Source organism: Sturnira hondurensis, unplaced genomic scaffold, assembly GCF_014824575.4.
Source record: "Sturnira hondurensis isolate 20B ecotype Veracruz unplaced genomic scaffold, ASM1482457v3 Scaffold0004322, whole genome shotgun sequence".
NCBI classification, from domain to species: Eukaryota; Metazoa; Chordata; class Mammalia; order Chiroptera; family Phyllostomidae; genus Sturnira; species Sturnira hondurensis.
Window position 1 is genome coordinate 2,572,152 of NW_028076953.1, and position 22,358 is coordinate 2,594,509.

The window sequence follows — 22,358 nt, forward strand, 5'->3', positions numbered from 1 at the left end:
TTTGACTACTTATCTTTTTTTGTCTGTTTCTTACACTAGACAATATGCTCTACAAGGACAGGCATTGTTTCATGTTTGTGTCCCAGCAGCTAGAATGGTGGCCTGACACATAATAGGCCTGCAATAAATATTTATTGATCCCTCTTGTGTTCCAAGTACTGTATTGGGCACAAGAGATACAACGGGGACCAGAACAAAGTTTCCTTCCCCTCACAGAGCTTTTTGTCTTGCTTGAGGAAATAGATAAAATATAAGTATTCCTCATTACGCATATCTGTTTAGCTCCAGAGGTCAAAGAGCAACAGTTGGGAAGATATCAAAGGATATTAGGTCCTCTGAATCTTGTTGATTCCTAAATTTTAGTGAGTAATGAGAACTCAGAGATTGAGGAATACCAGCCCTATCTTAAGATATATTAAAATCTATTTGGTTCCTGAATTTGGTTAGCAACAATTTGGAGAGTCGGAAATACTTACATGTTAGATTTCACATGTGATAAGAGCTTGGTAGGAGTAGAGAATTGGAGAGTGGTGAGGGTAGAGTGAGAGAGTTGTTTTTTATAAGCTGGCTGGAGAAGGGGACATTGAGTAAAGGAGGCATGAAAAGATTTTTGAAGTGAACCGTGAGGATATGCCCTTTCAGGCAGAACAGGTAGTCTGCTTATGCTTAACAAATTTGAGGACAGCCGACCCAGATGAAGTGAAATAAGTGAGGGGAGGAATGATAGAAGTGAGGTTGAAAAGAGAGCAGATGAAGTGAAAAGGCAAAGAGATTGTGCATGTGCTTACAAGCCATTGTGAGGACTTTGGGTCTTGGAGAGAAAACTAGAAGTCACTTATGTAGAGCACCGGTTATTATAATCTTATTTAAAATTTAAAAGATCTTTTTGATCTGATTGCTATTTTGAGAATTGAGTATAGGATATACACACAGAAGAAGGAAAGCCTGTTAGGATGCTAGTACACTAATCCAGTTGAGAATTGATGATGCCTAGTCCCAGGATGATTACCATCTGTGAAAAGTATATAGCTGGATTTTGGGTATGAAGATAGAGCCAAAAGGGTTTGCTGATAGATTTGCTATTGGGTGTAAGAGAGTGGAATCAAAGATGATTGACTACAAGATTTTTTTTCCATTAATTTTTTTTAAAGATTTTATTTATTTATTTATCTTTAGAGGGGAAGGAGAGAGGGAGAGAAACATCAATGTATGGTTGCCTTTTTGTGCATCCCCTGCTGGGAGTTGGCCTGCAGGGAACTGGACTACAACCCAGGCATGTGCCCTGACTGGGAATCGAACCTCGATCCTCTGGTTCGCAGGCCCGCGCTCAATCCTGACTACAAGATTTTTTTGCTTGAGCAATTAGAGGAATGGAATTGCTTTGATAGGTAGATGGAGTTTTGAAATAATAAATTTCAGAGTGAAGTGATCCAAATGTCTTAGGTCATAGCATTCTGTGGAAACCTACAGGGCAGAAGAACATGCACACTTGAGCCTTTGACAGAATCATCTGGTGGGTATATTGATGATAAGAAAATCATGTCCACATCTGTTGTTCTGTGTCAACCAGTGATTATCTGTAACAATTTTGAAGTCCTTAGATATTTATGCAGAGCATTCTGAAGGCCTTATATAATATTATATAGTTGTCTCCAGGATATCTAAAGTTTTCCCTTGTGTTTACAACTACCTATTAGTCTGAATTTGTGTCAGACATCTTTTTGAGTAAAATTGATAAGCCTCTCATTACTAACAGGTTTTTAAGTCTTTGATGTTATATCTAAACTGGTCTAGCACTACAAGTAGGTGTATGGGAGGTTTTCCAAGGGGAATAGGAATGTACTATGTTTATATTTCTAAAAAGCTGAACTAAATGGATTAAAATAGAATACTAAGAGAAAAATGTTAATTTTATATTTTACTCAGATATTGACTCTGCTTCACACTCTCCTAGGCACTCAACAGAATGTAGCAGTTTCTTCTGTTAAGGAAAAACAGTCTCCTAAAGCATTGGAAAAAGTGTTGAAGCAGCAAGTGAGTCCCTCTGTATTTTCTGAAACCTCTACTTCTCCTTTAAATATGGCACAAGGTGCTCCAACCAACTCTACCTCACAAACAGTTGCTCAGGTAAGTTTACTGTAGCTTTAAAATATTTCAGTGTAAGTTTGATGCCTATACTTTTTTTTAAAAATTATTTATTTATTTACTTTTAGAGAGAGGGGAAGGGAGGAAGAAAGATAGGGAGAGAAACATTAGTGTGTGAGAGATACATTGATTGGTTGCCTCTCACACACCCCCAACTGGGGACCAACTGGCCCACAACCTAGGCATGTGCCCTGACTGGAACTTGAACCAGTGACCTTTTGGTTCACAGGCCAGTGCTCATTTCATTGGACTATACCAGCCAGGGCCCTACTGTTTTTTTAATTAAAATTTTAAAAAATTATTTATTGATCTGAGAGAGAGACAGAGGGACATTCATTTGTTGTTCCACTTATTTATGCATTCATTGTTTGATTCCTGTATGTGCCCTGACTGGGGATCAAACACACAACCTTGGCATGTTAGGAAAATACATTAGTTAGTTATTTTGCTTGTAAAAGAGAAATCAACTTTTACTAGTACTTAACACGTGTAAGACTTGGTGCTAATAATCTTTGTTTTGTTTTGTTTTGTTTTAGAAAACTGTCATTCTGAATATCACCTTATAGTTTTTTGTTGTTATTTTTTTTTTAATTATTCTGTTTTAGGTTACCAGGGGTGTGAAAAGGAAAGCAGATACAACAACTCCTACAACTTCAGTAGTTAGAGCAAGTGGTGAATCTTCCCCAGTACTGACAGAAAAAAACCCAGTACTTACAGAAAAAAGACCATCAAAAATGCCACCTATAAAAGAAACTGGGGGGAAGAATGTTTTGCCAGACTCTCGGCAACAATATAAAGTTGTAAAAAATGTTAAAGTAACAGAACAATTAAGACACTGTAGTGAGATTCTTAAAGAAATGCTTGCAAAGAAACACTATTCATATGCATGGCCCTTTTACCACCCTGTTGATGTTAATGGGCTGGGACTCCATAATTATTATGATGTTGTGAAGAATCCAATGGACCTTGGAACTATCAAGGTAAATGTCTTAATAGGAGGGACTTCAATTCCTGATTAGCAAAGTGATTTTGTCCTTATAAAGAAATTTAAAATTCAGAAAATGATAAAGAAGAAAATAAAATCACGAGTAGTCACATCACCTGTAGTGAATCATGGGAACATTTAAAACGTATCTTTTATTTTCTCCTATTTAAACACAACCATGGTTCTTTACAACAATATTTGAGTTACAGTATATAACTACCCTGGATTTTCACTTATATTTTGGGCATTGTCTCAAATATATATTCAAGACTTTTTAATAAATGCATAATTCTAATGCAAAAAAAGTTTTTGATAAACCATTTATATAGTTTCTAACCCTCTCTTCATGATAAGTTTTCTTAATTGCTAATTTGGAAGCTTTAAACTATTGGCAAAATTTATTTATATTTGTTAATTTTAAGGGAAATTACTAAGAGAATAGAACTGTAGCATTTACAAAATTACCAGTCTTCCTCATGAATTATTACTCACTGTACTCCATATTTATTGTCAAGAACAGTGATTTTCATCCTTTTTCATCTCATGCTACACAAACTATTTACTAATATTCCATGGCACACTGAAGTGTGTGTATATATATATATGCCAATCTGACAAAAGAAAATAAATATGATTTGATTCATTTATACCAGATGATTATTGTGTTGGATGCTATCATTTTTTAAATTTGACAATTGAAGGGAAAAGAGGTCAAATACTCTGTCTAAATAGTCAGGTATTGCATGTTTTAGAAATTCTTGCAGTGTGCTATGTTGTGGAACATCAGTTGAGAATCACTGGTCTAGTGGTTTGGTTCTTCTAAACACAGTTGTATTTTTTTTTAAATTTTATCATGAACATTGAATATAGTAACATGTTACTAATTTTTGTGCTCACCCTCATTTTTGTCACCTAAATCTTTCACTCTGGGTTTGCTAAATTGCAAACTTTGTTTCTTCCATGAGCACCTAAGTGTCAATATTTTGTCATCATTTTTTAAAAATAATTTTTATGCTTAGTTATTACTAATTGTATTCCCTAACCCAAATTTATATCACCTTGACTACTTTGTAACTATCAAGTTGTACTTTATAATTTACCTTTTTCACCCAGCCTTACCCCTCTCCCATCTGGCAACCATCAAATGTTCTCTCTATCTATGAGTCTGTTTCACACAACTTTTGTCTTTTTCTGTCTGACTTATTTCACTCAGTACAACCCTCCAGGTCCATCTATGTTGCAGATGTCAAGATTTCATTCTTTTATGGCTGAGTCATTCCACTATATATATGCACCACTTTTTCATCTATTCATCTATTGATGGACACTTAGGATCCTTCCATATTTTGGCTATAGTAGGTAATGCTGCAAGTAAATAATGTTGCAGTGAACATATGGATGTATATATCTTTTTGATTTAGCATTTTGGGTTTCTTTAGATAAATACCCAGAAGTGAAATTGCTGGACCCTTTGTCTCTTGTTATAACTTTTGTTTTAAAGTCTGTTTTGTCTGGTATAAGTATTGCTTCTACCCCAGCTGTTTTTATTGTTTGTTTTCATTTTCATGAAATATCCTTTTCTATCCCTTTACTTTCAGTCAGTGTGTATCTTTTGATCTGAAGTGAGACTCTTGTAGACAGCATTTGTAAGGGTGTTGTTATCCATCCAGCCACCCTGAGTCTTTTGATTGGCACATTTAATCCATTTGCATTTATATTCATTGTTGATAGGTATATATTTATTGCCATTTTATTATTCAACTGCCTTCACCACCACCCCCCCACCCCCCTGTTATTCTTTTTAAAGAAGACCCTTTAACATTTCTTGTAATACTGGTTTGGTGGTGATGAACTCCTTTAGCTGTTTCTTGTCTGGAAAGCTGTTTATCTGTCCATCAATTGTAAATGATAGCCTTTCTGGGTCTCAGAATAATCTTGATTGTAGGTCCTTGCTTTTTATCACTTTAAATATTTCTTGCCATTACCTTCTGGCCTGCAAAGTTTCTGTTGAGGAATCAGCTGATAGTCTTCTGGGAGCTCCCTTGTAGGTAACTGCTTTTCTCTTGCTTTTAAGATCTCTCTTTGTCTTTGACATTTGGCATTTTAATTATAATGTGTCTCAGTGTGGGCCTCTTTGGGTTCATCTTGTTTGGGACTCTCAGAGAATACCAGACTTGCATGTCTGTCTACCAGGTTAGATAATTTTTCTGCCATTATTTTTTCAAGTAGGTCTTCAATTTTTTGTTCTCTCTTGTCCCCTTCTGGCAGCGTGTGATGTGAGTGGTGGTCTGTGTGAAGTTGTCCCAGGGGGTCCTTAAACTGTCATTACATTTTTAGCTTCTTTTGCTGTTGTGATTGGGTGTTTCTGCTTCCTTATCTCCCAACTTGCTGAGTTAATTTTCTCCTTTATCTACTCTACTGATAGTTCCCTGTATATTATTCTTCATTTCAATTAATGTCTTCTTTATTTCTGACTGGTTCTTTTTATTTGTTTGTCTTTTAATTATATTTTATCGATTAAGCTATTACAGTTGTCCCAATTTCCCCCCCTTGCCTCCCTATACCCAGCAACCCCCACTCCCTTAGGCAATCCCCATACCTTGTTCATGTCCATTGGTGATGTGTCATTTATTCACCTACTCCATCTCCTATATTGTACTTTATATCCCCATGGCTATTCTGTAACTATTTATTTGTATTTCTTAATAATCTCCTCACCTCTTCACACATTACCTCCCCACCCCAATCTGGCAACCATCAAAATGCTCTCCATATCCATGATTCTGTCTCTGTTCTTTTTGTTTAATTTGTTTTTTAGATTCAATTGTTGATAGATTTGTATTTTTTGCCATTTTATTGTTCATAGTTTTGATCTTTTTCTTAAAAAATTCCTTTAACATTTTATATAATAATGGTATGTTGATGATGAACACCTTTAGGTTTGTTTTTTTTTTTTTCTGGGAAGTTCTTTATCTGCCCTTCAATTCCAAATGTTACCTCTGCTGGGTAGAGCAGTCTTGGTTGTAGGTGCCTGCTTTTCATGACTTTGAATATTTCTTGCCAATCCCTTCCAGCCTGCAAAGCTTCTTTTGAGAAGTCAACTGACAGTCTTATGGGAACTCACCTGTAGGTAACTAACTGCTTTTCTCTTGCTACTTTAAGATTTTATCTTTAACTTTTTGGCATTTTAATTACGATGTGTCTTGGTGTGGGCCTCTTTGTATCCATCTTGTTTGGGACTCTCTGTGCTTCCTGGACTTGCATGTCTATTTCCTTCTCCAAATTTGGAGATTTTTCTTTGATGATTTTTTCAAATAAATTTACAATTTCTTGCTCTTTTTCTTATCCTTCTGGCACCCCTATTATGCAAATGTTGGACCTCTTGAATTTGTCCCAGAAGCTCCTTATACTACCCTTATTTTTTTGGAGACATTTTTCTTTTTATTGTTCTGGTTGGTTGCTTTTTGCTTCCTTCTCTTCCAAGTTATTGATTTGATTCTCTTCCAAGTTATAGGGCCACACTACTGTTGTTTCCCTATAAATGTTCTGTATTTCAATTAGTAAACCCTTCATTTCTGACTGGATCTTTTTTATGCTGCTGGGGTCCTCATTAAGCTCTTTGAGAATCCTTATTTATAACCAGTGTTTTGAACTGTGCATCAGCTAGATTTAGATTGCTCTTCTCCATTTTGTTTGTTCTTATTTTGGAGTTTTGATCTGTTCTTTCTTTTGGGCCATGTTTCTTTGTCTTCTCATTTTGGAAGCCTCCCTGTGTTGATTTCTATATATTAGGTAGAGCTACTAAGTGTCTTGGTTTTGGTAGAGTTACCTTATGTAATAGGTGTCCTATAGTGCTCAATGGCCCAGCCTCCCCTGGGCACTCCAGATGTAACCCATGTGTGGACTGTGTGCACCCTCCTGTTGTAGTTGAGCCTTGATTGTTGTTGATATGTTAATGGGAGGGATTTACTTCCAGGCTGATCAATTGTCAGCACTGGCTGATACCCCAGTGGAGAATCTGTTGTGCAGAGGCTAACCCCAAGGAGCAGGATGTACTGTAGTACGGCCCTGTTTTCCACTGAGTCCACCCCTTGAATATGTTACTCATGGAGGTGGTTGGGTGGTGCTTTGGCATGGTCTGAAGCTGTCCACCAGGTGTGCTGACTCTGGGTCCTTTTAGGAGGTGTAGGTCAAAGTTTGCTGCTATCTGTTACCTGCCTAGGGGCTACCTGGTATGAGCTACAAAGTGGTCTGCTGTTGGTTGCTACTGGTACTAGGTTTGGGAGTGTCCTGGAAAGGCCAAGTTGCAAACCAAGCTTGCAACTGCTGGTGGCAGGCATGGGACCATGTAGAAAGAGGTACTGGGCATGCCAAGGCCACATACTGCCTTTTTGAGAGATTTTAGGGAAGTCTACAGATTGAGTCAAAATAAGCCATTTGTGTGGAAAGGTCAGTGGAAGTGGCTTGGCTGGGCCCAATAGTTCAGTCTTAGGAAATCACCAAGGCGGAGTGAACCATGTTAGCCAGGTTGATGGAGATTCAGATGTGATATACCTGTCTGCCACTCTGTTGAGGGAAGTGCTCATTCTCAGCAAAGGAACAATAGCTTTGGCAAGCACTTCTGTCTGGGAGAAAGCTGCTACTCCAGCCCTTGTCTTGATGCCAGGTGACTCCGTTCCTCCACATATGTCCCACGTACCTTATGAGCTGCTGTCTCAGCACTGGAGCTTAGAGCAAGTGCATCCAAGTCAGTTCATGCACAGGCTGTTTCAGAAGAACACATGGAACTCCAGCAGCCCTCTGTTATATTCAGCCACAATACTTGTTTATTTTCTCAGCCACAAGTTATGGGGACTTCCCAGCACTGGAACCATGCGTCCTGTTGTGGAGCTGGGACCCCTCGCTCCTCAGGGAGGACCTCTGCAAGTGATATGTCCCTCTTGATTTTTAACCACTATACATGGGTGCAGGACCAGTCTGGTCCATGTCTCCACCCCTCCTACTTGCCTCGATATGGCTTCCTCTTTATATCCTTAGTTATGGGACTTCTATTCATGTAGATTTCATGCTGTTCTGAATGATGGTTGCTCTGTAGTTTAGTTGTAATTTTCCTGTGCTTGAAAGAGGGTGTCAGCTTTCATTTACTTACTCTGCTATTTTGACCAGAAGCCCTATTTTTGTCTTTATTCTTGAATGATTCTTTAAATGACTGTGGATTTCTAGAATGACAGTTATTTCTCTCAGTATTAGGAGGTTATCTTCTGGCATCTATTATTGCTGATAAGAAATCTGCTGTCAGTTTACTTGTCCTTCTGGAGGTAATCTGTCTTCCTCTCTCTAGTTGTATAATTAATTTTATTCTTCCCAATTGGAAATTAACACTTTGAATCTGAAGTGCATGTTTTCAGTTTTGAAAAGAACATTTAACATACTTTGCCATGTATAATGTACACTTTTTGCCCATATTTTTGAGGAGAAAATAAGGATGTGCATTATACATGGGTAGTATCAGAAATACTTTGTATCTGTTCTTCTGTTTTGTAATTATTTGTTACATAAAATCTCTTATACCATAATATGTTCAAAATGAATCCTAAAATTCCTTTATAATACAAAAAACAAGTATGTAAATATAAATAAATAAATTATTGAGTTAAAATAAAGGCTTTTTCCTGAAAGTTTGGAACGAAAATGTGTGTGTGCCTAATACAGAGGAGTGCGTTATACATGGCAAAATATGGTGACCATTATCTTTTCAAAATATTCTTTTATTTCTCCAAGTATGCTACAATAGTAGACTAATAATAGGTCATGAAACATTACCTAAACTAGTAAACCTGAGCTAAACCTTAAAGGATACATAGGACTTAGTAAGTTGTAGGGCATTGGGGGATCAACTTGAAAGGCACTGAGGTGAGAAAACCATATCCAGAATGCTGTATGTAGAACAACATGGAATATGAAGAATAGGAAACAATAACTAGGGGAAAATGAAACCAGAAGGAAAGGGGCTTGGACACCAAAGACCTGCATAGTAAAGAGGCCAAGAATTGCCATTGAATGTGAGAATTATGCCTTCATACTTGATTCCTAGGATGCTTTCTGTAGCAGCAGTGTGAAGAGTGGTTAGGAGGCTGCTTAGAATTCCAAGGGTAAGAAGGTGATGGCTTCATTTTAGTTCTCTGAAATCCTTCCAATCTCCGGTAATCTAATAGGCAGAAAATTGTTTCATGTTTTAGTTTTGCATTTTTTAATTACAAATGAGGTCTGGCATGATGCATGTATTTATTGGCCTTTGGTATTTGTTTATGAATTGTTTATTAGTACACACATGTTTTGCCTGGAAGTCTAAAAGGATTTTTTTCTCTCTTTGGTTGTTTTTATAGTTTTATAGTGTCTGCCTAACTGGCTACTCTATATCCTCATTCTTCTATATACTTTATAAATGCAAGTACCAAAAAAAATGTAGCCAATGCTGATTTTTTTTCTGTTCATTTTTAAATGTCTTTTCATTCCTAGGAAATTTTAATATAAATCTTACCTTTAGATATTCAAGGTTGGTTTAAGGAGTTATCTTTTCACTGTTTCTCTGTGATCAAACTTGTCTACTCAAGATTATCTGAACACACTGTGTTTTCCTGCTTTCATGATTTTGTTCCTGTTCTTTTTTTGTCTTTACTTGAAATGCCCTCCTTCCTTCCTTATCTCTACATCTCAAAATTCATTGGGTTTTTTCCAAAGTTTAATGATATGAAACAGATAAAGGAGAATTTTTACACTTATAAATCTAGATAATGGGCATTTGTTTTGGCATTATCCGTATTCTGTATGTTTGAATTCATAATATAAACACTTAAGATAGGTGCTCCAATAATTATTAACCTATGGTGTTTGTGAATCCTGTAATTTTTTTTCTTTATTTAGAGGAAAATGGACAACCAAGAATATAAGGATGCATATGAATTTGCTGCAGATGTTAGATTAATGTTCATGAATTGCTACAGATACAATCCTCCAGATCATGAAGTAGTGACAATGGCAAGAACACTCCAGGTGAGTTGTAACATGTGCTCTGAAAGTGAATTTCCCCTGAATGTAGTTTAGAAATTTTAGAACCGTAAGTCAAGAGATACAGAATAATACCGATTCCCAAGTAGTAAAGCACAATTTATAAATTATACTCTTAAAATTGGCAGGATTGTTTGTTCGTTTGTTTTTTGAGGTATAGCATTCTTTAGTATAATGTGGGGGAGGGGAGAGGGTTTTCAGGAACAACTATAAAAGGACACATGGATAAAAACCAAGTGGGGGTGGAAACAGGAGAGGGGGAAGGGGTATGGCTGGAGTAGGGGGGGGAAATGCAGACAACTATACTTGAACAACAATAAAATAATTAATTAAAAAATAAAAAAAATCTTTTAATGAAGCTGCCCTGCACATAGTAAGATATTGGGGAAAATATTAGTGAAGAGGGTATAGTGGATATCTGAAAGAGGGTGAACTGGACCCCATGTTCCATTGAAGGGAAGGCTTAAGGCCTTTTGAGGCTGAGCCATTGAGAGGTAGTAGAGTGGTATACCAACTACAGGGCAGGGGATCTTTGAAAGAAGGTCCCCCCAATAACTTGAGAGTTATGTATTACCTGGAAAAAGTGAGAAAAGTTGCTAAGTTTTTCAGGCAGGGAAGCGCGAGTCTTATATTTCTTCTGGTAATTTTTATCTAGTTTTATAGTGATGTGACATTTAACATTATATAAGTGTAAGGCAACATGATTTGATAAATGTCTGTATTATAAAGCAATGATCACAAGGAAAAACAGAATTATCATCAAAATGTGACACTAAAATGTGCCTTTTGTTTTCTGCATTACATTAAAAATGCAGAAAAACATTAACTGTCTAATTTTCCATTATAGGATGTTTTTGAAATGCATTTTGCAAAGATCCCAGATGAACCTATTGAGAGTATGCCTGTATGTAACAGTCAAACGGATACCACAAAAACTCATGAAAGAGAAAGCAGTAGTGAAGCTTCCTCTGAAGATAGTTCTTCTAATGATTCTGAAGATGAACAAGTTCAGCGTCTTGCAAAGCTTCAGGAGCAGGTTGTACTGAGAAAAGTTTTATGTTCTTTCTATGAGTTGTTGCTGCTGATCTATTATAAGATACTTCTTATAGATTAAAAGGTTATATTTAGAACATTTAGCTTTACCTATTGACATATTTGTAATATTTAATAGCCGTTCCTGCTAAAATATCTGTATCTTGAAATTCTGTTACTTGTATTAACCACAATGAGTTGATTTGCATTGAAATATATGACATGAGATATTTTATGGGTGAGATATTTATTTAATATTTGCTACCTTTTATGATAAAATATTAACCTACTATAAGCTGAAACCTGAAAAACCAATGGTTAAAAACTTAGGACTACCTGGAAATGTTAATTATTCTTGATCTAATTTTAGATGAATATTTAAGTTTATGGGTTGAACAAATCTATACCCTTGAAAATAATGAATTTGTGAAATGAAATAAGAACTTGAAGGAAATGAATTTAAAATGTAATGTGAAGAATACTCTTAACTTTTGAGTGCATCATTTTTTCTGTCTTTAATTATTTAGAGCCCTGATGTTTAAAGTATTTTTTCCTTTATCAGCTTAAAGCTGTTCATCAACAACTACAGGTTCTATCCCAAGGACCTTTCCATAAGGCAAAGAAAAAGAATGAGAAGTCTAAAACGGGAAAGAAAAAAGAAAAGGTTAATAACAGAGATGAAAATCCAAGAAAAAAGTTTAAGCAAATGAAATTAAAGGAAAAGTCCAAGAGCAAGTAAGTATCTTCTATGATGCCTTATTTAAAAAATAATATTATCTAAAATTAATTTGATGAAATTTCATTTTCGTTGCAGTCAGCCAAAGAAAGAGAAACAACCAATGTTGGCCCTAAAATCGGAGGATGCTGATAATATTAAACCTATGAGCTATGATGAGAAAAGGCGGTTAAGTTTGGATATAAACAAACTCCCTGAAGATAAACTTGGGAAACTTGTTTATATAATACAATCAAGAGAGCCTTCAACGAGAAATTCTAACCCTGATGAGATAGAAATAGACTTCGAAACACTGAAAACAACAACACTGAGAGAACTTGAGAAATATGTTACTGCATGTCTAAGAAAAAAACCACCCAAACCTCGTGGTATGTAATTCTGTATGTTAGTAGATATCAGTCTGGCATTCATTAGTTTTGAGTTATGCCCACTTATTTTTGTGTGTGTCCTAAATCACACAGGTAAGAAAATTATGAAGTCCAAAGAAGAAGTTCATTCACAGAAAAAGCAGGAGTCGGAAAAGCGATTACCGGATGTCAGTAATCAGTTAAATTCTAGAAAATGTGAAACGAAATGTAGGTGGCAGTTTTCAAATCTTCCTGTAACTCTTTAATAAAATCTACTGTCATTTTAATGTATTTCCCTGTTTTGTAGCTAAGAAAACTCCATCATCCATGGCTGTTGTTGGAATTGGTTCCCGACTGAGTGAAAGCAGCAGTAGCTCATCAGAGCCTGGAAGTGTTAGCAGTGATTACGAATCAGGTTAGCTGTCCCCTTAAGTGTGCCTCTGGTTGTGGGGAAATTTTTTTTTCCTGTAATACTGACACATTTTGAAAAACTTTTTTACTTATTCAGAACAAATGGCTTAATGTCATACTTAATTATTTAATTACATGTTGATGATCTCACTATTTTCCTTAAGTAAAATGAAACTTCATATTATATGTATGTGACTTACAGGCTTGTAATGTTGAAAATAATATTACTAAAGGTTGGATAGCCTCTTAGTATATAATACCATATCAGATCATTAATACCAGAAAGTATCAGATAATAAAATGCTGATCTTTCTTTAATAAGATAAGAGATTATTTGAGGACATCTTTCACTTTACTCTCCATGATATAGTAGGCCACTCTGATGTTCCAAAGCACATCCTGTTTTGACACTATATTCTAAATCAAATAATCAGTTTGAATTAAGAAACCAGTCATACTAGACACTGTGTAAAGTGGATATTTTCACTTCTCTATTTTCTTTACTGTAGAATAAAAACCTCTATAAATAGAAGATACTAATAAAATCCTCTATAAATAGAAGATATAATAATAAAATCCTTCATAAATAGAAGATAATATTCTATAGCAAAGAAAATATAGAAGTGAAAAATCTACTTTACACAGTGTCTAGTATACTGGTTTCTTAATTCAAAATGATGATTTGATTCAGAATATAGTGTTACAACAGGACATGCTTTGGAACATCAGAGTGGTCTGCTATATCATGGAGAGTAAAGTGAAAGATGTCCTCAAATAATCTCTTATCTTATGGTACAACCATTATGGAAAACACTATGGAATTTTCTAAGAAAACTAAAAGTGAATATGCTTTTTGACCCAGCAATTCCACTGCTAGGATTATATCCTAAGAACCCCGAAACATCAATATAAAAGAACCTATGCACCCCAATGTTCATAGCAGCACAATTTACAATAGCCAAGAGTTGGAAGCAACCTAGGTGCCCATCAGTAAATGAATGAATCAAAAAACTATGGTACATGTACAGAATGGAATTCTATGCAGCAGAAAGAAAGAAGGCACTACTACCCTTTGCAACAGCATGGATGGAACTGGAAAGCATTATGCTGAGTGAAATAAGCCTGGCGGTGAAAGACAAATACCATATGATCTCACCTTTAACAGGAACCTAAACAACAAAACAAACAAGCAAGCAAAATATAACCAAAGACACTGAAATACAGAACAGGCAGACAGGGACCAGAGGGGAGAGAAGAGGGAATTTCAGGGGAAGAGGGAAAGGATTCACAACAAGTATAAAGGACACATGGACAAAAACTAATGGGTGGAAATAGGAAGGAGGTGGGGGAAGCACTGGGGGCGTGGACTGGGATGGGAATAAAAGACAGAAAACTATTTGAGCCCTGGCTGGTGTAGCTCAGTGGATTGAGCGCAAGGCCTGCGAACCAAAGGATCAAGGTTCGATTCCCAGTCAGGGCACATGCCTGGGTTGCAGGCCAGTTCCCAGCAAGGGGACACACAAGAGGCAACCATACACTGATACTTCTCTCCCTCTCTCCTGTCCTTCCCCTCTAAAGATAAATAAATAAAATCTTTTAAAAAAGAAAGAAAACTGTACTTGAACAATAATTAAATAAAAAATTTTAAAAAGAATATTATCTTCTATTTATAAAGAATTATACTTTAAATTCATACTAGTTATACTAAACTACCATATTACCTTGTACAGTTTGACAGCTATACCAAAATTACCTCATTCACATTTTCTTTATGCTCCTTCATTGGTGGTTGTGTAGCTGAAAAGTAATCTCTGCCCCAATGACTCAGACCTGGCACTGGCATTCCATTATTGTTCACCAAAAGACAAATTCAGAATACAGAACACTTCTGTGCCTAAAATTTAGCTTTATTTTATAGATGTTTGTCTGTCATGAAATTCAGTTCTCTTTTTTAAAGACACATCGCACACAGAACATTGTCACATCAGGTCTTCCTCACCATTTTAAGACATCCCTATTATTTTAGTCTGGTAGTAAGGGTCTGCTGGCTTGCACTACATTCGGTTTTCAGTTTCGGTTCTATTTAGTTAACATTTCTGTGGTGCTTATTCCTGTATTTTGTTTGTTTGTTTTTAAAAAGATTTTATTTATTTATCTTTAGAGGGGAAGGAGAGAGGGAGAGAAACATCAATGTATGGTTGCCTTTTGTGCATCCCCTGCTGGTAGTTAGCCTGCCAGGAACCAGCCTGCAACCCAGGCATATGCCTTGACTGGGAATCGAACCGCAATTGTCTGGTTCGCAATCCACTGAGCTCAATCCACTGAGCTACGCCAGCCAGGGCTCCTGTATTTTGTTTTTACATTTCTAAAGTACATAGTGGTAAACATTTTTGTTAAAATAGGCAGACTTTTAAATGTGTTGGAATTTGTCATACAAGAAAAATTTTAATTTAGGGCTCAGATTATACATTATTTCCTTATATTTGACTTTTAAGCATAAAACAATGCTAGAAAAACTCTCATGTTGTATTTAGTATTTTAACTGTAATTAGCATCTGTAATTTCACCTAATAAACCATCTGTGGCCTAATTAGTTAGAGTACTAATTGTCTTTTTTAAACGTATTTTATTGATTCTGCTATTACAGTTGTCCCATTTTTTTCTCCCTTTTATTCCCCGTCACCCTGCACCCTCCTTCCACCAGCATTCCCCAACCTTTATTTATGTCCACCAATCATACACACAAGTTCTTTGGCTTCTCCATTTTTTATACTGTTCTTAACTTCCCCCTGTCTATTTTGTGCCTACTATTTATGTTGCTTCTTCCTTTTACCTTTCCCTCCATTCTCCCCCAAACACCTCTCTGCCGATAACCCTCCCTGTGATCTCCATTTCTGTGATTCTGTTCCTCTTCTTTATTCTCCATGTTTGCTTAGTTTGTTTTTGTTTTTGTGATTTTTTTTTAGGTTCAGTTGTTGATAGTTGTGAGTTTGTTGTCATTTTACTGTTCATATTTTTATCTTCTTTTTCTTAGATAATTCCCTTTAACATTTCATATAGTAAGGGCTTGGTGATGATGAACTCCTTGAATTTGACCTTGTCTGGGAAGCACCTTATCTGCCCTTCCACTTTAAATGATAGCTTTGCTGGATAGAGCAGTCTTTGCCTTTCATTCATGACTTTGAATACTTACTTTCCAGCCAGTTCTTGCCTTGCCTTGCCTTGCCTTGCCTTGCCTTGCCTTGCCTTGTAAAGTTTCTTTTGAGAAATCAACTGATAGTCTTATGGGCACTCCTCTGTAGGAAAGTGTTTCCTTTTCTCTTGCTGCTTTTAAGATTCTCTCCTCTTTAATCTTGGGTAATGGAATTATGATGTGATTGGTGTGTGCTTCCTTGGGTCCCACTTCTTTGGGACTCTCTGAGCTTTCTGGACTTCCTGGAATTCTATTTCCTTTGCCATATTGGGGAATTTCTCCTTCATTATGTTTTCAAGTAGGGTTTCAATTTCTTGCTCTTGCTCTTCTTCTGGCACCCCTATGATTTGGATGTTGGAAGATTTAGTTGTTCCAGAGGTTCCTAAGCTGCTGCTTTTTTTTTTTTTTTTTTTTTTTTTTTAGTTCTTGTTCCTTCAGTGTACCTGTTAGGTTGTAAAGGGTGGAGCCTTACGTAGTTGCCAGGATATAGCAGCCCACTTTGCTGAGTTGTGGCACTCACTGTATGTGGTGGAGGGTCCGAGAGGGAACAAAACCACTTGCTGGGCTCTCAGCCAGCTTTCAATTACTCCCTCTGCTACCCACAAGCAAGCTGGGCTCTTCTGGTGCTGATTTGCATGTGGGTGGTTTTGTGTAAGTTCTAGGACCCTGTGGGTCTCTCCAACAAACTCTCCTGTGAGGCTGGGAATTTCTCCTGCTGCTACAACCCCTACAGGTTTTTTCAGTCAGAGATTTTGAGACTTTATTTTCCCTGTGCTGGAACCATGGATTGGGTGGTCTGTCTCACTCCCCAGTTGTTCTCTCCTGGTGTGTCTGCACACAAATGTGGGACCACCTGGTCCACAAGCCACCACCTTGATGCAAGTCCTCTCCACCACGGCTGTGCCTTCTACTGGTCTGGATCAATGTTTCTTCTTTAACTCCTTGGTGGTAGGACTTCCATACAGTTCGATTTTCTGGCAGTTCCGGTTATTTTTTGCTTTTAAATTTGTTGTAATCCTTCTTTTGGTTGTGCAAGGAGGCAAAGTATCTACCTATGCCTCCCTCTTGGCTGGAGGTTGCACTTTGTCTTTTATTTGTAGGATAAAACTTACATTGAAACTGTTTGAATTATTATCTATTTATATATTCACTTCTTATTAGTAAATGCCTTCTGTATTAGAGGAAAAGTAGTATATACAGAGTGCTTCAATAAAGTAGCTTAATTCTAATTTGAATTATCAGTTTCTGATAGTCTTTCATTATATGAAGGAAATAAAATGTTTATCACCCACTTTGTGTTCTTAAAATGATATTCTCAGTTATAATTTTTCTTTTGCCAAGTTTTTTTAACTGAACCAAATTTGACATTTTATTTTATTTTTAAGTGTATTTTATTGATTATGCTATTACAGTTTTCCCAATTTCTCCCCTTTATCTCCCCTCTACCCTACACCCCCAAACCCTCCAGTTCCCTGCCTTTTAGTTCATGTCCATGTCCATGGTTTGTACATATAAGTTCTTTGATTTCTCTGTTTCCTATACCATTCTTAACCTCTCCTCAACTATTTGATCCCTACCAATTATGCTTCTTATACCTTGTACCTCCCCACCCCATTCTTTCCCTCCCCTTCCCCACTGAAAACCCTCCATGTGATGTCCATTTCTCTGATTCTGTTCCTGTTGTAGTTGTTTGCTTATTTTTAGTTTTTGGTGTGTTTGTTTTTGGTTCAGTTGTTGATAGTTATGAGTTTGTTGTCATTTTACTGTTCATATTTTTTCTTCTCTTTCTTAGGTAAGTCTCTTTAACACTTCATTTAATAAAGGCTTGGTAATAATGAAGTTTAACTTTACACCAGGTCTTTTAATATGTTTTTTATTAAATTTATTAGGGTGACATTCATTAAAATTTATACATTTCAAGTGTACATTTCTGTGATACATTGTCTATATATTGTATTGTGTGCTCACTATCCAAAGTCAAATATCCTTCCATCACCCTATATTTGACTCCCTTTACTCTTTATTATCTTCCTCCTTCCCTCTGGTGTAATATTTATTATGTTTTCCTAACTTTCTAGCAGAATAACTCAGACTCAGAATTGTAGTTTTAAAATACTGTGTTGAATTTTATTTTATGACATTCTTGTTTAATGTCATCATTTTCAAGTAATGGGCTATTTAATTTTTACTCAGTTTTTCATTGCTGACACTATTACAGATGTTACCCATTCCCACCCTACCTCCCCACTTTGCTCTTGGCCTTTACACATTGTTGTCAGTGCCCATGGGCTATGCATATATGCATATATGTTCTTTGACTAATCTCTTGCAGTTCCCCCACACCCCTTTCCCTCTGAAATCAATCAAGTCTTTTCCATGTACCCATGCCTCCAGTCCTGTTTCATTTGTCAGTTTAAGTTCAAATTAGCAAAGTTTTCTATTTCGTCCCACATTATGATTTTGTGCTTCGGTGACACAAAGGTCAGTTGGACTTTTAACCGGATAGTATGAGTTCTCATCTTTAAAATTCCGATTGTTTTGTGAACATTCAAACTATTTACTTTATTGGAAAAACAATTATGTTTTTGCTTAATAAATTAGTAAATGAAAGCATAGGACCTTTTGTCCTAAATTTTAACTTCAGTTTTACTCATTTAAATACTATAAGACTGTTAAATTGCAGTGTGTAAACTAAGAACATTTTTTACTTTTCCTGAGAACAGAAACTATAAGTACAGGAATTGTAAATAGTGAAAAATAATTGTCAGACCATATCAATAACAATACCTATTTTAAAAATAAGTAAATCATCTACCAATTATGTACATGACATTTTCAAGGCACAAATGGCAAATCCCAAATCTGAGTTTAAAGGTGGGGGGAAATGGGACTATTTACTGAGAAAATATAATTTTTGAAAATGAGGCATATTAGCAGAAACTTTGTTATATAAGTAAAAATGAACTGAAAATACCAATAAGATTTTAGAGTTTATATCAATTATAAGAGAATTTTTATTTAGAAAATTATAGAGGTAGTAGAAATAAATCAGCTGGACTGTGTAGGCTCAGGAAACAAGTTAACAGAAGCAAAAGAAAAGGACCCCTGGATGTTAAGAGAGATGAAGGCAAAAGTAACGCCTTTAGTGGGGTAGGAAAAGGGGAATGGCATGGGGGACAGAGAGGGGAAGAGAGAGAGAGCACCAAGATTTTATAGCTTTAAAATTTACTGTAACTTGTCCAAAACTGAAACTTACTACTGTAATATCTTGACTCCTAGAACTCTAATTAATAAGGCTTTGATTATCCATGCTAAGAGATGTGAATATAATTTCATTTTTTCAAAATTTTATTAGAGGAAACTTCTCTAAAAGCTTCTGTGAAAAATTATTTTTATTAGAAAGATACTGATCTTTAGTAATTTTTTATTAATCTTTTTTAATACCTTTCCTGGATTTTTATAGCAACTTAATTTTATGCAGTTTTCTTAAGTCATAATTTTTATAGTTTTGGTTTTCAGGGACATGCCTCTAAATTAAGATTTTTTAATTCCTTAATATTGATTCTTAAGGTTCTTATAGTTATCCTGGATTATAAGTTGGTCCCTTTATTGCAATATCATTCTGTTTATATGTACCAAATATTTTAAGGGTAACATCTGTAAAAGACATTTAAGTGAAATAAATAGTGTTAGAGCTGTTTATCCTCATTGCCTAAATAATTCTATGTATTCTCAGATATTATTTTATACACTTTTGAAAAATATGGACTTAATTCTGATTTGCTGTGTAGGATAAATGAATGGCAGAGCAGTGAAATTTTACTTGAAAAAATTCTTTAATTACCATTTCAAACAAGATATTAAGTCAGTTCTAAGATAGAGTTGTAATGAAATCCCAGATCTTTGAAACATGTAAATCAGAAATCTGCGACTAGAGCAGTACCTAATTGCAAACTTCAATGTGATGTGACTTTATTTAAATTATATTCTTGACTGACATAAGTATATACAAATTATCATGTGCCAATAAGTGAAGACAATTTATTAAACATTGGTATCAATATAAAACCTTTTAAAACTATTTTTCCTCACCATGAAATCTCATTAAATCTCACATCAAACAAAGATGTAAAGAAGGCCTGACAGTAAAATGAATTACAGATGCATACATCCTATGTAAGCTAGGCTGTGTTTGTATGTTCAAATAAGCTGTTGAGAGTTTTCTGGTGTTCAACAACCTTGGCTTTTGTGAATGACAAAATAGGGAGGGATATCATTACTAGATTGAATCTTATATCTAATAATATTATTGTGAAATGATCAAATGAAGCCACTCACTGGTGATAGTGCTTTTGATTGACACATAATAGAAAATAACTTCAGGAATTGTCAACTGTGAGCTCAGATATTTGGTTAGTGTGGCATAGAACAATTTTCAGGAATGTTTATAATTTCAATTGCAAAACAGTTACACATAAGGAAACTCAAAGTCTATGGTGTCAGTTCTTTATCTGGTTAAGACCAAGTGAATATGCCACTTCATGAACTTTTTATGTGTTGGTTTTATGTAATGTTCTTTAATTAACAATTGTCTCTTTTAAAAATGGCTTCCTTAGTTATGGGTGAGAAAATAAAAGAAAGAGTAAAATAAGATTTCTTTTTAGTAGTACAACCTAGGTCTTCTGTAGAAGTAGCAAGAATGTGATTTTTTTAATACAGGGAAAAAAGGGCAAACATAATACTTTTTTAGGGAGGATGGTTTAGTAAATGTAGGAAGTACAGAATGATAGCTTTGGAGTAATCTTTGCCATTCAGTCTAGAAAGCTTAAGAGAAATGATAAGAGTTCATAGTTTAAATTTTTAAAACTTGTATTAGGTTCTCATCAAAGTGATTTTTTTTTAAAAGATTTTTATTTATTTATTTTCAGAGACAGGGGAAGGAAGGGACAATGAGGGAGAGTAACATCAATCAGTTGCCTCTCGAATGCTCCCAGCTGGGGGCCTGGCCTGCAACCCAGGCACGTACCTTGACAGGGAATCTAACCAGTGACCTTTAAGTTGGTTGGTGGGCACTCAATCCAGAGCCACACCAGCCAGGGCTCAAAGTGTTTTTTAAAGTACCAAAAGGATAAATTCAAGGACTCGGGCTTAACGGAAAATTTGCATATATTGAGGTCCATACCTCAATATATGCAAATACCTCAATATATTTCATATATTGAGCCTTGAGTCTAATAAATTGTGATGAATTTTGTCTTGCGTAGTTTAAGTTTTTGTTTGACCTGGACCTTCTTGAATAAACAGATTGTGTAGAATAGTGTTTCTCATTCATGGCAGTCCATTAAAAACAAACACCTGTAAAACTTTGAAAAGTGTCCAAATCTGAATTGAATGGAAAGTGTTCTAATATCAGTCTAGGTTTATTTGTCTTGTTTCCACCTTCTAATTCTAGTTAAAATGGCCTGGGTAAAAGAAACAGACAGTTTATAATTGGGTTATTCTTCTATATTAAAGTAAGTACCAAACAATTCAGTGAAAATTGCCAAAACATTCTTTAAAGGGAGCAAATGTTTTCAATTCAAAAACACCTTGCTTGATTTTTATCAATAGAACATGGTTTAGGTGATAAGCTTGGGTAAATCATTTAGCATCTCTGAACATGCTGTCTTTCCTATAAAATAAGGTAGCAGAACCAGGTAGTTATTTCCCATCACTTTTCTGTCCCTGCCATATATAACAGGAGTATGACTTGTTTTTCCAATTTAAAAACCTTCGGTAATTATTTCTGTTGTATATGGCATTACATTCTGGTTTTGTGTTGTGATATTAATAGTAATATCTGTATTCAACTTACCAAGTTTGGCTTACTGATAATAATATATAGTAACTCTGGAGCATTTATTTCAGTGCTTGATAGGTGATAGGTATTAAACAAATCCTTCAATCAAATATCTGATTTCAGCTCCCTTTTTTTATGGTTAATTATTTTTTTTGGCCTTACTTTAAAATGAAAATTTCCTGATGAAATTTATATATTGAGTTTTTGGGGAGATGTGAAAACAGAATACATTATATAGCATGTATATTATGGATTTGTTTAGTAGTGTATGTATATTGTCTAATTTGATCCTCATAAAGATGGGTATGCATGTTACCGCACTTCTCTGGAGAAGTTAGTTGGCAGTGTACCTGTTGTCCTTATAGCACTGTTTTATTTGTGTTCTCAGGAACACCCAGGGCTTCTTTGCTAATTAAAATGTGACCTTAAGTTTGAGAGTGAAAATGTCCGTGTTTGTCTTTGAACTCCAAAGGCCAGGAACTCATAAATAAACAGAAATTGAAGGATAGTGAGGCAAAAGAAGGGCCTTTGGAGACAGGATCAGGGGGTAAAGACTAGGACAAGCTGCCACTCCCCACTGCTCTCCTGGTTGCAAGTCTCAT

General features: G+C 35.6%; 1 protein-coding gene across 1 annotated transcript in view; it reads left to right on the top strand.

Annotated features, from left to right (window-relative positions):
• The window catches only part of BRDT (bromodomain testis associated), a 62,891-nt gene that overhangs the window by 13,816 nt on the left and 26,717 nt on the right, over positions 1-22,358 (top strand). The window contains exons 5-12 of the mRNA XM_037045530.1: positions 1,955-2,127; positions 2,751-3,125; positions 10,055-10,183; positions 11,046-11,234; positions 11,793-11,965; positions 12,045-12,334; positions 12,428-12,541; positions 12,621-12,728. Of these exons, the coding sequence (XP_036901425.1) occupies positions 1,955-2,127; positions 2,751-3,125; positions 10,055-10,183; positions 11,046-11,234; positions 11,793-11,965; positions 12,045-12,334; positions 12,428-12,541; positions 12,621-12,728 (1,551 nt within the window). The remainder of the gene's footprint in view (positions 1-1,954; positions 2,128-2,750; positions 3,126-10,054; positions 10,184-11,045; positions 11,235-11,792; positions 11,966-12,044; positions 12,335-12,427; positions 12,542-12,620; positions 12,729-22,358) is intronic.